Below are 14,250 nucleotides of genomic sequence, written 5' to 3' on the forward strand. Positions count from 1 at the left end.
AAATGTTGGAACATTCAGCCACAAGAGCATTAGTGAGGTAGGGCACTGTTGTTGGGCGATTAGGCCTGGCTCGAAGTCGGCGTTCCAATTCATCCCACAGGTGTTCGATGGGGTTGAGATCAGGGCTCTGTGCAGGCCAGTCAATTCCTTTCACACCGATCTCAACAAACCATTTCGGTATGGGCCTCGCTTTGTGCACGGGGGCATTGTCATGCTGAAACAGGAAAGGGCCTTCCCCAAACTGTTGCCACAAAGTTGGAAGCACAGAATTGTCTAGAATGTCATTGTATGCTGTAGCGTTAAGATTTCCCTGAACCATGAAAAACAGCCCCAGAACATTATTCCTCCTTATTTTCCACCATAATTTGCAAATAAATTAAAATAAATAAATCCTACAATGTGATTTTCTGGATTTTTTTCCCCCTCATTTTGTCTGTCATAGTTGAAGTGTACCTATGATGAAAATTACAGGCCTCTCTCATCTTTTTAAGCGGGAGAACTTGCACAATTGGTGGCTGACTAAATACTTTTTTGCCCCACTGTATGTGGTAAGACGTTCCATGCCTTTTAATTGAATTTGAGTGAGAGAGAAACAGAGAGAGGAGATTGGAGAATGAGAGAGAGAGCGAGAGTGAGAGGGAGAGAGAGAAAGACGGAGACAGAGAGAGACACAAAGAGATGAGATTTGACAATTTGAGAGAGAGAGAGAGAGAGAGAGACAGAGAGAGGGACATTGAGAGACTGAGGCTGAGAGAGAGAGGCTGAGACTGAGAGAGAGAGAGAGAGAGAGAGAGAGACAGAGAGAGAGAGAAAGAGAGAGAGACATTGAGAGACTGAGACTGAGAGCGAGAGAGAGACAAAGCGAGAGAGAGAGAGAGAGAGACAGAGAGAGAGAGAGAGAGAGACATTGAGAGACTGAGACTGAGAGAGAGAGACATTGCGAGACTGAGACAGAGAGACAGGGAGAGCGAGAGACTGAGAGTGTTCTGCTTTAATTAAGTCTTTGATGCATACCCTGCTTCCCGCTCAGGGCCCTACAGTGCTAGGGTAAAAGCAGAAAGGGATGCAGCTAATTTTAGAGAGCTGTGTGTGAGTGTGTGAGAATGTGTGTATGTTTGCTTGTGTGCGTGCAAGCGTTTGTGAGAGTGTGCGTGCACCTGTTTGCGACAAGACGTGAAGGTTTGACACGGTTTGACTTCAGCATTCAACATTTGTCCAGAGGGGTATACTGCGATGCAAGCTATAACTACTCAGGGTTTTCTAGCTTCAGTTAACTTCACAGTCCAGCTCAGGTTTCATCCGTATTACGATGGTGGATATTGCTTGTCCACCTGACGCTAACTCTAGCAGGTTTGTTACTGCGTGTGCATGTTGCACATGGCTAGTCGAACGCCAAACTCTTCATTGAGACAATGCTGGAACATCAATCCATGGGAGAGTCAGTGCCACATTTTCATTTTTGCCAAAATCAAAATGAAAGGAAAGTTATCCTGCAAATTCAGCAGGCTAAGGTGTGAAATAGGCTTTTAGAAGTGCCATCTTTATTTTATTACTTGTTATCGTTAATGCCGTCTTTGGTGTGCTTTGGAGTGCTTTGGTGTGCTTTGGTGTACTTATCAATGCATGAGAACCCACTAAAATAATGTTATTAAGTCATGCACAAGTTTTACTGTGTGTGAAGTTTCAAATGCATTATGTCATTAGCCTAAATGTGTAATGTGACAGGTATTCTGGCTTCACTATTTTTTAACACACAATAAAAAACAAGAGGGAGGGAATCTGATTTCATTGGTCCTCAACCCGCGGGTCAGACGCTTCATTCAGATAAATGGAGTTAGCCCTGAGTTAGCCTGCCCCTGATCAGGTTAGTTCTGAAGGATTTGTTGCCAAGAGGTGAGACAGAGGTGAGAGGTGAGACATTTTCATGGTTATTCCGAGTTGAACTCAGAGTTGACCGAAGTTACTAGGCCTTTAAACCAAATGTTGCAATTGCGATTAGATCATAAAACTGGGAAAATAATGATTATTCTAATTCCATAGTTAGAAGATAATAAGCTACTTCATGTAGCTAACATATTCATGCTTCGCCTATTCCTCTCAGATTTAGAAGGTACGGTTGCACAAACTTCACTGGTATCAGGATGTATAGCTTGCTACTTTAGACAGCTAACTAGTGATTAGCATTAGCGGCTAACAAGACTTAGCCACAACTTGTTAAGAAAAGAAAACCTAGCTGTTTGCAGATGTAAGAAACACTAATAGTGTAATTATAGAACTCTTGTAGATTTATATTAACAATCAGAGTGGAAGCACCACGTGGTCGTTGTTGCATGTGCTGCATGGACCATGGAGACTAATTGCAAGTGTCTGGTGGCCGAGCAAAAAGAAATGCGCTCCTTGAGTGACAGGTGGCGGGGCTAGGTCTGTGTGGAAAACAGAATGGAGAGAGAGGGGAGAGAGACGACTCAAGTAGAGGAGTAAACTGTAGAAAAAGATGTCACGCACGGCGTATCACATTTAACAAACTAAACATTCAAATACAGTTATAGAAGGTAAAGTAAAAACTCAAACCGGTCCGTGCATCATACCGGTATATAGTAAAATACGGTACAACACCCAGCCCTAGATTGAATGCGCGACCCTCGGAGCCGGGGCTCGCTGCTTATGCCCATCCTCCATCCTCATCCACAAAGCCACAATTCTACTTGATGGTAATAGTGCTACCCGTTGCCCCTAGTGGCCGGTTTTGAAGGCATCCCCTGAAGTCCTGGGAACCTGGATGAACTTTGAATATCGCCTTGGATCTGGAGTGACCTGGCTGATTAGAGGAGTATTATACATTCATTTGTGGTTGCCCCGGGAAGTCGACACAGGTCAACCCCTACAGCCCTCTCCCCCATCCCTCCTCCCCCTTTGCAGTGTGTTGGTAGGCCCAGGGAGAACCCATCAACCCTGCTGACACAGAAGAGGAGACTGGTGTATTTATCCTGACCTGTTTGGTTCATTTAACCAAACAGGTCAGGAAAAATACATGTTTCCTCTTCTGTGTCAGCAGGGTTGATGGGTTCTCCCTGGGCCTACCAACACACTGCAAGGGGAGGAGGGAGGGAGGGGGAAGGATGAGTGAGAGGGCTGTAGGGGTTGTAGGGAAACCAGGGGTGAAAAGGCTGGGAGGAAAGGCAGGGTAGGGCAGGCAGACACACACACACACATAGAAACAAAAACATAAACACACACACATACACATACACAGTGGGATGATTGCTATCATCCAGAAGGTGAGGTCAGTACAGGTGCATCAAAGTTGGGACCGAGAGACTGAAAAACAGCTTCTATCTCAAGGCCATCAGACTGTTAAACAGCCATCACTATCATTGAGTGGCTGCTGCCAGCATACAGACTCAAATCTCTAGCCACTTTAATAAGTAATAATTGAATGTTTAAACTGTATCACTAGTCACAATGCCACTTTATATAATGTTTCATACCCTACATTACTCATCTCATATGTGAATACTGTACTCTATACCATCTACTGCATCTTGCCTATGCCGTTCGGCCATCACTCATTCATATATTTTTATGTACATATTCTTATTAATTACTTTACACTTCAGTGCATAAGGTAGTTGTTGTGAAATAGTTAGATTACTTGTTAGATATTACTGTCGGAACTAGAAGCACAAGCATTTCGCTACACTCGTATTTACATCTGCTACCCATGTGTATGTGAACAATAAAATCTGATTTGATTTGTTACTCACGCTGGTTACTCTCTCCAGAGAGCAGGTCACTGAGTTCACCCATAGCACATTCCCTTTTCTCCTCTCCCTCTCTTTCCCTCTCTCTTTCATTCTCTACCTCCTCTCTCTCTCTCCCCTTCTCTCCCTCTCTTTCCCTCTCTCTTTCATTCTCTATCTCCCCCTCTCTACCTCCTCTCTCTCTCTCCCCTTCTCTCCCTCTCTTTCCCTCTCTCTTTCATTCTCTATCTCCCCCTCTCTACCTCCTCTCTCTCTCTCTCTCCCATTTTCTCCGTCTTTCCCTCTCTCTTTCATTCTCTATCTCCCCCTCTCTACCTCCTCTCTCTCTCCCCTTCTCTCCCTCTCCTTCCCTCTCTCTTTCATTCTCTATCTCCCCCTCTCTACCTCCCCTCTCTCTTTCATTCTCTACCTCCTCTCTCTCTCTCCCCTTGTCTCCCTCTCTTTCCCTCTCTCTTTCATTCTCTATCTCCCCCTCTCTACCTCCTCTCTCTCTCTCCCCTTCTCTCCCTCTCTTTCCCTCTCTCTTTCATTCTCTATCTCCCCCTCTCTACCTCCTCTCTCTCTCTCTCTCTCCCATTCTCTCCCTCTCTTTCCCTCTCTCTTTCATTCTCTATCTCCCCCTCTCTACCTCCTCTCTCTCTCTCCCCCCTTCTCGCCCTCTCTTTCCCTCTCTCTTTCTCCCCCTCTCTACCTCCCCTCTCTCCCCCTCTCTACCTCCTCTCTCTCCCCCTCTCTCTCTCTCTCTCCCTCTACCCCTCTCTCTCTCTCTCTCTCTCTCTCTCTCTCTCTCTCTCCCTCTCTCCCCCTCTCTTTCTCTCTAGTAGGGTTGATGTTGTGGTTTTCTAGGGAGAAGATGTAAATTTCCCTGGAAATCAAATCAGGAAGGGTGAGAGGTCAGGGGTTAGAGCTCTAGGGTCAGGGTTTAACGGTTAGTGATTTATTATTCATTATTAATGTGAACTTTACTTTAAGGGTGAAGCCTTCAGTACAGCTAGCTTAAAATGTCCCTGCCTGCCTGCTGAAGATGTCAGTAGTGTGTGGGTGGGAACATTCCCACCACAAAACAAATTCTGTCAGCAAGGACATCACGAGGGAGGGAGGGAGGGATGAGCCTGTCTGTCCCAGTAGTCTGATGGTCTAACATGAAGACATCCTCATTAGGGAATAAGGGACTCAGTCTGTTTTTCCCTCTGGACCCCAGCTTACACTTTCTACCATCTGCAGGGAACACACACACATGAACACACACATACACACACTTATATGGATACACATTGCGCACACACACACATATACACATCATCTCATTTGTACATACTGTACTCGATACCATCTACTGTATCTTGCCTATGCTGCTCTGTACCATCACTCATTCATATATCCTTATGTACATATTCTTTATCCCCTTACACTGTGTACAAGACAGTAGTTTTGGAATTGTTAGTTAGATTACTTGTTATTACTGCATTGTCGGAACTAGAAGCACAAGCATTTCGCTACACTCGCATTAACATCTGCTAACCATGTGTATGTGACAAATAAAATTAGATTTGATTTGATTTGATACACACACACAGGTACACACAAAGTATACACTGAGTGAACAAAACATTAAGGACACCTGCTCTTTCCATGACATAGACTGACCAGGTGAAAGCTATGATCCCTTATTGATGTCACTTGTTAAATCCACTTCAATCAGTAGGAGACAGGTTAAAGAAGGATTTAATAACCTCTTGGTGCAAGGGGGCAGTATTTTAATTTGTGGAAAAAAAACGTTCCCGTTTTAAACGGGATATTTTGTCAGGAAAAGATGCTAGAATATGCATATAATTGACAGCTTTGGATAGAAAACACTCTAACGTTTCCAAAACTGTAAAGATATTGTCTATGAGTATAACAGAATTGATGTTGCAGGCGAAAGCCTGAGAAAAATCCAATCCGGAAGTGCCCCAGTTTTTGAAAGCGCTGCGTTCCAATGACTCCCTATATGGCTGTGAATGTACCATCAACGAGCTTACGCTTTCTACGTATTCCCCAACGTGTCTACAGAATTGTGACGTAGTTTTACGCATTTCTGTTGAAGAATAGCCATAGGCGGCCACATTGCATAAGTGGTCACATGGTGGCTCCGAGAGAGATTCTTGTGTAAAATACAGAGGTAGCCATTACTCCAATCGGTCCTAGTGAAAAACGAATTGTCCCGACGGATATATTATCGAATAGATATTAGAAAAAAAACTTGAGGATGGATTCTAAATAACGTTTGCCATGTTTCTGTTGATATTATGGAGCTAATTTGGAATATTTTTCGGCGTTGTGGTGACCGCAATTTCCGGGCGATTTCTCAGCCAAACGTGAAGAACAAACGGAGACGTTTCACCTACAAAAATAATATTTTGGGAAAAAATGAACTCTGGCTATCTAACTGGGAGTCTCGTGAGTGAAAACATCCGAAGTTCATCAAAGGTAAACGATTTAATATGATTGCTTTTCTGATTTCCGTGACAAGGTTGCCTGCTGCTAGCAAGGCATAATGCTATGCTATCGATAAACTTACACAAATGCTTGTCTAGCGTTGGCTGTAAAGCATATTTTGAAAATCTGAGATGACAGGGTGATTAACAAAAGGCTAAGCTGTGTCTCAATATATTTCATTTGTGATTTTCATGAATAGGAATATTTTCTAGGGATATTTATGTCCGTTGCGTTATGCTAATTAGTTTCAGGCGAATTACGCTCCCACATGCGGGTTTGGGAGTCAATCGAGACATGGATTGTATATGTGTGCCATTCAGAGGGTGAATGGGCAAGACAAAGCATTTCAGTACCTTTGAATGGGTACGGTAGTAGGTGCCAGGCACACCGGTTCGAGTGTGTCAAGAACTGCAACGCTGCTGGGTTTTTCACGTTCAACAGTTTCCCGTGTGTATAAAGAAGGGTCCACCACCCAAAGGACATCCAGGCAACTTGACACAACATGGGCCATCATCACTGTGGAACCCTTTTGACACCTTGTAGAGTCCATGCCCCTATGAATTGAGGCTGTTCTGAAGGCAAAAGGGGGTGCAACTCAATATTAGGAAGGTGTTCCTAATGTTTTGTACACTCAGTGTATGTTAGTTCAAACGAAGTGTTAGAGAAATGTGTTGAGTTATTGAAGTGGCAGCATCACAGCAGATAAACCTCTGTGACTGGAGCTATTCTGACTTCACACTTTGAGAGACCTACAACTCTCTCTCTCTCTCACTCTCACTTTCACTCTCACTCTCACTCACTCTGACACACAGCGTTTAGCATTGTGCTAAAACTTTTCAGCTACCCAAACATTCAGGAAGCACTTTCCTTTGATTGCTTTATTTGCCTTGTTAAAACTAATCTCCTACAATAATATTTCTTATGGGAATCTATCATAAATATGCAAATATAATGACAAGGACTTTGCTGTGAGACAACTACAAAAGACGATTTTGCCATGTTTAATACCTTTTTCAAGACATTTAGTTATTTCTTATGGAGGCACACAGGTGCTTATCTGAGGTGTTTTAATGTGTTGCAGCAGGAGTGTTGCTCAATGTATGGCTTTAAAACACGCCCACACACTATCTCACACACACACATTTGAACGTGCCTTTGAAGTGTGTGTGAGTGTTGTGAAGCGCCTTTGTGTTTAGTAGAGACAGTCTTTGTATCTTCACTGGAATTATATTTCTCACTTTTGCTGTTTTTCTATCTGGTGAATATGTCTGTTTATACCCCTCTACACCCACCCGTTTATACCCCTCTATACCCATCTGTTTATACCCCTCTACACCCACCTGTTTATACCCCTCCATACCCACCTGTTTATACCCCTCTACACCCACCCGTTTATACCCCTCTACACCCACCTGTTTATACCCCTCTATACCCACCTGTTTATACCCCTCTACACCCACCTGTTTATACCCCTCTGCACCCACACGTTTATACCCCTTTACACCCACCCGTTTATACCCCTCTATACCCACCTGTTTATACCCCTCTACACCCACCCGTTTATACCCCTCTACACCCACCTGTTTAAACCCCTCTATACCCACCTGTTTATACCCCTCTACACCCACCTGTTTATACCCCTCTACACCCACACGTTTATACCCCTTTACACCCACCCGTTTATACCCCTCTATACCCACCTGTTTATACCCCTCTACACCCACCCGTTTATACCCCTCTACACCCACCCGTTTATACCCCTCTACACCCACCTGTTTATACCCCTCTACACCCACCCGTTTATACTCCTCTACACCCACCCGTTTATACCCCTCTACACCCACCCGTTTATACCCCTCTACACCCACCCGTTTATACCCCTCTACACCCACCTGTTTATATCCCTCTACACCCACACGTTTATACCCCTCTACACCCACCCATTTATACCCCTCTATACCCTTTTTTTTCCTACTGTGTTATTGACTTGTTTATTGTTTACTCCATGTGTAACTCTGTGTTGTCTGTTCACACTGCTATGCTTTATTTTGGCCAGGTCGCAGTTGTAAATGAGAACTTGTTCTCAACTAGCCTACCTGGTTAAATAAAGGTGGAATAAAACAAATTTAAAAAACACCTCTCTTTTTCACTCTCTTAACCTTCCTTTGTCTGTTTCACCCCTCCTTCCCCTCTCTCTCTCTCTCTCTCTTCTTTCTGTCCCCTTCCTCCCCCTCTATTCCACTTTCTACTCTCTCTCTCTGTCTCTCTCTTTCTCTCTCTCTCAATCCTATCCACTGTATCCCCCAGCTCTCTGTATCTTTCTCGCTCTCTCTGTCTCTCCTTTCCCCTACCTCCCCTCCACTTCTCTCTCCTTCCTCTCTTTCTCTCTCTCTGTCTCTCTCTTTCTCTCTCTCTCAATCCTATCCACTGCATCCCCCAGCTCTCTGTATCTTTCTCGCTCTCTCTGTCTCTCCTATCCCCTACCTCCCCTCCACTTCTCTCTCCTTCCTCTCTCTCTCTCTCTCTCTCTCTCTCTCTCTCTCTCTGTCTCTCTCTCTCTCTGTCTCTCTCTCTCTCTGTCTCTCTCTGTCTCTCTCTCTCCTATCCCCTGCACCCCCCACCTCTCTGTCCTTCCTCTAAGTATATCTGCCTGTCTAACTGTCTGTCTGCCTCTCCCTCTAAGTATATCTGCCTGTCTAACTGTCTGTCTGCCTCTCCCTCTAAGTATATCTGCCTGTCTCTCTACCTGGTATGTCTGTCTCTCTCTCGCTCTCTGTCTCTGTCTCTCTGACTGTCTCTGTGTCTGTCTGTCTGTCTGTCTGTCTGTCTCTCTCTCTCTCTCTCTCTCTCTCTTTCCCCTGTACCCCCCACCTCTCTGTCCTTCCTTTCTCTCTCTCTCTCTCTCTCTCTCTCTCTCTCTCTCTCTCTCTCTCTGTCTCTCTCTATGTCCTTCCTCTCTCTCTGTCTCTCTCTCTCTGTCCTTGCTCTCTCTCTCCCTCTCTCTCTCTTTCTCTCTCTCTCTCTCTCTCTCTCTCTCTCTCTCTCTCTCTCTCTCTCTCTCTTTCCCCTGCACCCCCCACCCCTCTTTCCTTCCTCTCTGTCTCTCTCTCTCTCTCTCAATTCAATTCAATTCAATTCAAGGGCTTTATTGGCATGGGAAACGTGTTAACACTGTCTTCTCTTGAGAGCCATGTCTGCCTACGGCGGCCTTTCTCAATAGCAAGGCTATGCTCACTGAGTCTGTACATAGTCAAAGCTTTCCTTAAGTTTAGGTCAGTCAGAGTGATCAGGTATTCTGCCGCTGTGTACTCTCTGTGTAGGGCCAAATAGCATTCTAGTTTGCTCTGTTTTTTTGTTAATTCTTTCCAATGTGTCAAGTAATTATCTTTTTGTTTTCTCATGATTTGGTTGGGTCTAATTGTGCTGCTGTCCTGGGGCTCTGTAGGGTGTGTTTGTGTTTGCGAACAGAGCCCCAGGACCAGCTTGCTTAGGGGACTCTTCTCCAGGTTCATTTCTCTGTAGGTGATGGCTTTGTTATGGAAGGTTTGGGAATCACTTCCTTTTAGGTGGTTATAGAATTTAACGGCTCTTTTCTGGATTTTGATAATTAGTGGGTATCGGCCTAATTCTGCTCTGCATGCATTATTTGGTGTTCAACGTTGTACACAGAGGATATTTTTGCAGAATTCTGCGTGCAGAGTCTCAATTTGGTGTTTGTCCCATTTTGTGAAGTCTTGGTTGGTGAGCGGACCCCAGACCTCACAACCATAAAGGGCAATTGGCTCTATGACTGATTCAAGTATTTTTAGCCAAATCCTCTCTCTCTCTCTCTTTCCCCTGCACCCCCCACCTCTCTGTCCTTCCTCTCGCTCTCTCTCTCTCTCCCTCTCTCTCTCTCTCTCTCTCCTGCACCCCCCTCCTCTCTGTCCTTCCTCTCCCTCTCTCTCTCCCTCTCTCTCTCCATCTCTCTCTCTCTCTCTCTCTCCCTCTCTCTCTCTCTCTCTCTCTCTCTCTCCTGCACCCCCCACCTCTCTGTCCTTCCTCTCCCTCTCTCTCTCCCTCTCTCTCTCTCTCTCTCTCTCTCTCTTTCCCCTGCACCCCCCACCTCTCTGTCCTTCCTCTCTCTCTCTCTTCCTCTCTCTCTCTCTCTTTCCCCTGCACCCCCACCTCTCTGTCCTTCCTGTCTCTCTCTCTCTCTCTCCCTCTCTCTCTCTCTCTCTCTCTCTTTCCCCTGCACCCCCCACCTCTCTGTCCTTCCCCTCTCTCTCTCTCTCTCTCTCTCTCTCTCTCTCTCTCTCTCTCTCTTTCCCCTGCACCCCCACCTCTCTGTCCTTCCTCTCTCTCTCTCTCTCTCTCTCTCTCTTTCCCCTGCACCCCCCACCTCTCTGTCCTTCCTCTCTCTCTCTCTCTCTCTCTCTTTCCCCTGCACCCCCCACCTCTCTGTCCTTCCCCTCTCTCTCTCTCTCTCTCTCTCTTTCCCCTGCACTCCCCACCTCTCTGTCCTTCCTCTCTCTCTCTCTCTCTCTCTTTCCCCTGCACCCCCCACCTCTCTGTCCTTCCTCTCTCTCTCTCTCTCTCTCTCTCTCTCTCTCTTTCCCCTGCACCCCCACCTCTCTCTCTCTCTCTCTTTCTTTCCCCTGCACCCCCACCTCTCTCTCTCTTTCCCCTGCACCCCCCACCTCTCTCTCTCTCTCTCTCTCTCTCCCCACCTCTCTGTCCTTCCTCTCTCTCTCTGTCTCTCCTACCCCCTGCCTCCCCCTACTCCCCCCTCCTTTCTCTCTGTTTCTCTTACCATTCTCTCTATCCCCTGCGTCCTTCCCTACTCAAATCATATTGTATTGGTCACATACACATATTTAGCAGATGTTATTGCAGGTGTAGTGAAATGTTTGTATTCCTAGCAGTGCAGCAGTATCTAACAATTCACAACAATACACACAAATTTAAAAGTAAAAAAAACGGAATTAAGACATACATACAGTATATCACAAAAGTGAGTACACCCCTCACATTTTTGTAAATATTTGAGTATATCTTTTCCTGTGACAACACTAAAGAAATGACACTTTGCTACAATATAAAGTAGTGATTGTACAGCTTGTATAACAGTGTAAATTTGCTGTCCCCTCAAAATAACTCAACACACAGTCTTCTTGTCTAAACTGCTGGCAACAAAAGTGAGTACACCCCTAAGTGAAAATGTCCTAATTGGGCCCAAAGTGTCAATATTTTGTGTGGCCACTATCATTTTCCAGCACTGCCTTAACCCTCTTGGGCATGGAGTTCACCAGAGCTTCACAGGTTGCCACTGGAGTCCTCTTCCACCCCTCCATTACGACATCACGGAGCTGGTGGATGTTAATGACTTTGCACTCCTCCATCTTCCATTTGAGGATGCCCCACAGATGCTCAATAGGGTTTAGGTCTGGAGACATGCTTGGCCAGTCCATCACCTTTACCATCAGCTTCTTTAGCAAGGCATGCTTGCAGCCCCAGACCATGACACTCCCACCACCATGCTTGACTGTAGGCAAGACACACTTGTCTTTGTACTCCTCACCTGGTTTCCGCCACACACGCTTGACACCATCTGAACCAAATAAGTTAATCTTGGTCTCATCAGACCACAGGACATGGTTCCAGTAATCCATGTCCTTAGTCTGCTTGTCTTCAGCAAACAGTTTGCGGGCTTTCTTGTGCATCATCTTTAGAAGAGGCTTCCTTCTGGGACGACAGCCATGCAGACCAATTTGATGCAGTGTACGGTGTATGGTCTGAGCATTGACAGGCTGACCCCCCACCCCTTCAACCTCTGCAGCAATGCTGGCAGCACTCATACGTCTATTTCCCAAAGACAACCTCTGGATATGACGCTGAGCACGTGCACTCAACTTCTTTGGGCGACCATGGCGAGGCCTGTTCTGAGTGGAACCTGTCCAGTTAAACCGCTGTATGGTCTTGGCCACCGTGCTGCAGCTCAGTTTCAGGGTCTTGGCAATCTTCTTATAGCCCAGGCCATCTTCATGTAGAGCAACAATTCTTTTTTTCAGATCCTCAGAGAGTTTTTTGCCATGAGGTGCCATGTTGATGACACCAAATTTAACACACCTGCTCCCCATTCACACCTGAGACCTTGTAACACTAACGAGTCATGCACCGGGGAGGGAAAATGGCTAATTGGGCCCAAGTTGGACATTTTCACTTAGGGCTGTACTCACTTTTGTTGCCAGCGGTTTAGACATGAAGACTGAGTCCCTGTGTGTTGAGTTATTTTGAGGGGACAGCAAATTTACACTGTGATATAAGCTGTACACTCACTACTTTACATTGTAGCAAAGTGTCATTTCTTCAGTGTTGTTACATGAAAAGATATACTCAAATATATATAACCCCCAAGTTCTGTGGTAGTTGATATGTCCTACTCTACTGTGATAGAGCCTACCATGTCATCAGACTTAACTTTCATTATGTACCAAGTCAGCTCTCATTAGACTCTGTGTGTGTGTGTGTGTGTGTGTGTGTGTGTGTGTGTCCACCAAGGTCATCTACCAGTGTCTGTGTTTACAGGATTCCTGGTCTAGTCTTAGATTACCTGTCTCTGTCAATATCAGGTCAGCCATAGCCTTGTCGCGAACCAGGCTCACGCGTGACTTTAGCGGTATGACAACGTGAGACTAGGTCAGCCATGTTATAGGTCTAGCAGGACTTGTTGCAGAATGTAAACCAGAGAATGTAAACCCTTCCAGGCTTCTCACTTCCTGGCTATCTGGGTATATTTCAGGATTCACCTAGTCCTTGTTCCGATTCTCCTCTCTTCTACAAAAATGTGCACTTGCATTCTCCCTGTCATGGATTTCAAAGGATTGCTGGAGGGAGTCTCCACCATCCATGGCAGGGAGTGTAGAAGTGCACACTTTGAGAGAAGGGTGGAGAATCAGGATGTAGCACTAGAGTAGAGTGACTGCCTGCACCCAACAGTCGCTGTCCATTCTCCTGTGGTGCTTAACTTCAGAATTCCGATTCCATCGCTGTCTTCTTCCGTGGGTCTGGATATCAGATCTCCCCTATTAGCTTGATTGATTGATTGAGCCTTTTACTCCTGTGGCAAGTTCACCACGTCTTACCTCAGTCCAGACATGCATGTTAACATTCTGCCTTTTTCATTTCCCCTGACAGAGCACGATAAGCACCGTCTATGCAAGAGCACAGAGTACATGAACCTTCACTTTAAAGTCAAGTGGTTCCACAACGAGTACGTCCGCGAACTGGCTGCCTTCAAAGACACACCCCCTGAGTATTCTCTGTAAGTAGTGTACTGCACGCGCACACACACACACACACACACGCACAAAGATTATGCCCCCAAAACATGCTACCTCTCACCATTACCAATAACAGGGGAGGCAAGCATTTTTCGGGAGGTATGATATTTATCCATCCAACTTTTTCACTCATCATGATTCACAATTCCTTCATAATTATCCGTAATCATGGTACATTCTTTAAAAAAAGTTTTTAAAATGGTTCTTCGGGCTATCTCCATTGGAGAACCCTTTTTTCCTCCAGAACCCTTTTGTAGCTGGAACCAAATGCATTTTATTAGGATCCCCATTAGCCGATGCCAATGGCGACAACTAGTCTTACTGGGGTCCGACACATTACTGGGGTCCGACACACTTTTGACTAAATGTAATACACTACAAGTGAAACTGTCAAATACTTATGACACCTTCAAATGGGGGGACCAGATACATAAAGTGTTTTCATTTCTAAACAGTTAAACAGATGTGTATGAAAATACCCTCAAATTAAAGGTGACATTCTGAACTGTGTGTGTGTGTGTGTGTGTGTGTGTGTGTGTGTGTGTGTGTGTGTGTGTGTGTGTGTGTGTGTGTGTGTGTGTGTGTGTGTGTGTGTGTGTGTGTGTGTGTGTGTGTGTGTGTGTGTGTCTGTGTGTGTGTCTGTGTGTGTGTGTGTGTGTGTGTGTGTGTGTCTGTGTGTGTGTCTGTGT

The 14,250-nt window shown here is 45.5% G+C and overlaps 1 protein-coding gene across 1 annotated transcript in view; it reads left to right on the top strand.

Annotated features, from left to right (window-relative positions):
* Positions 1-14,250, top strand: part of LOC110526645 (protein unc-13 homolog C) — a 250,965-nt gene that overhangs the window by 149,837 nt on the left and 86,878 nt on the right. The window contains 1 exon segment of the mRNA XM_090238947.1: positions 13,416-13,542. Within this exon segment, the coding sequence (XP_090095073.1) occupies positions 13,416-13,542 (127 nt within the window).

This window comes from Oncorhynchus mykiss, chromosome 6, assembly GCF_057628025.1.
Source record: "Oncorhynchus mykiss isolate SJ-2025 chromosome 6, ASM5762802v1, whole genome shotgun sequence".
NCBI lineage: Eukaryota > Metazoa > Chordata > Actinopteri > Salmoniformes > Salmonidae > Oncorhynchus > Oncorhynchus mykiss.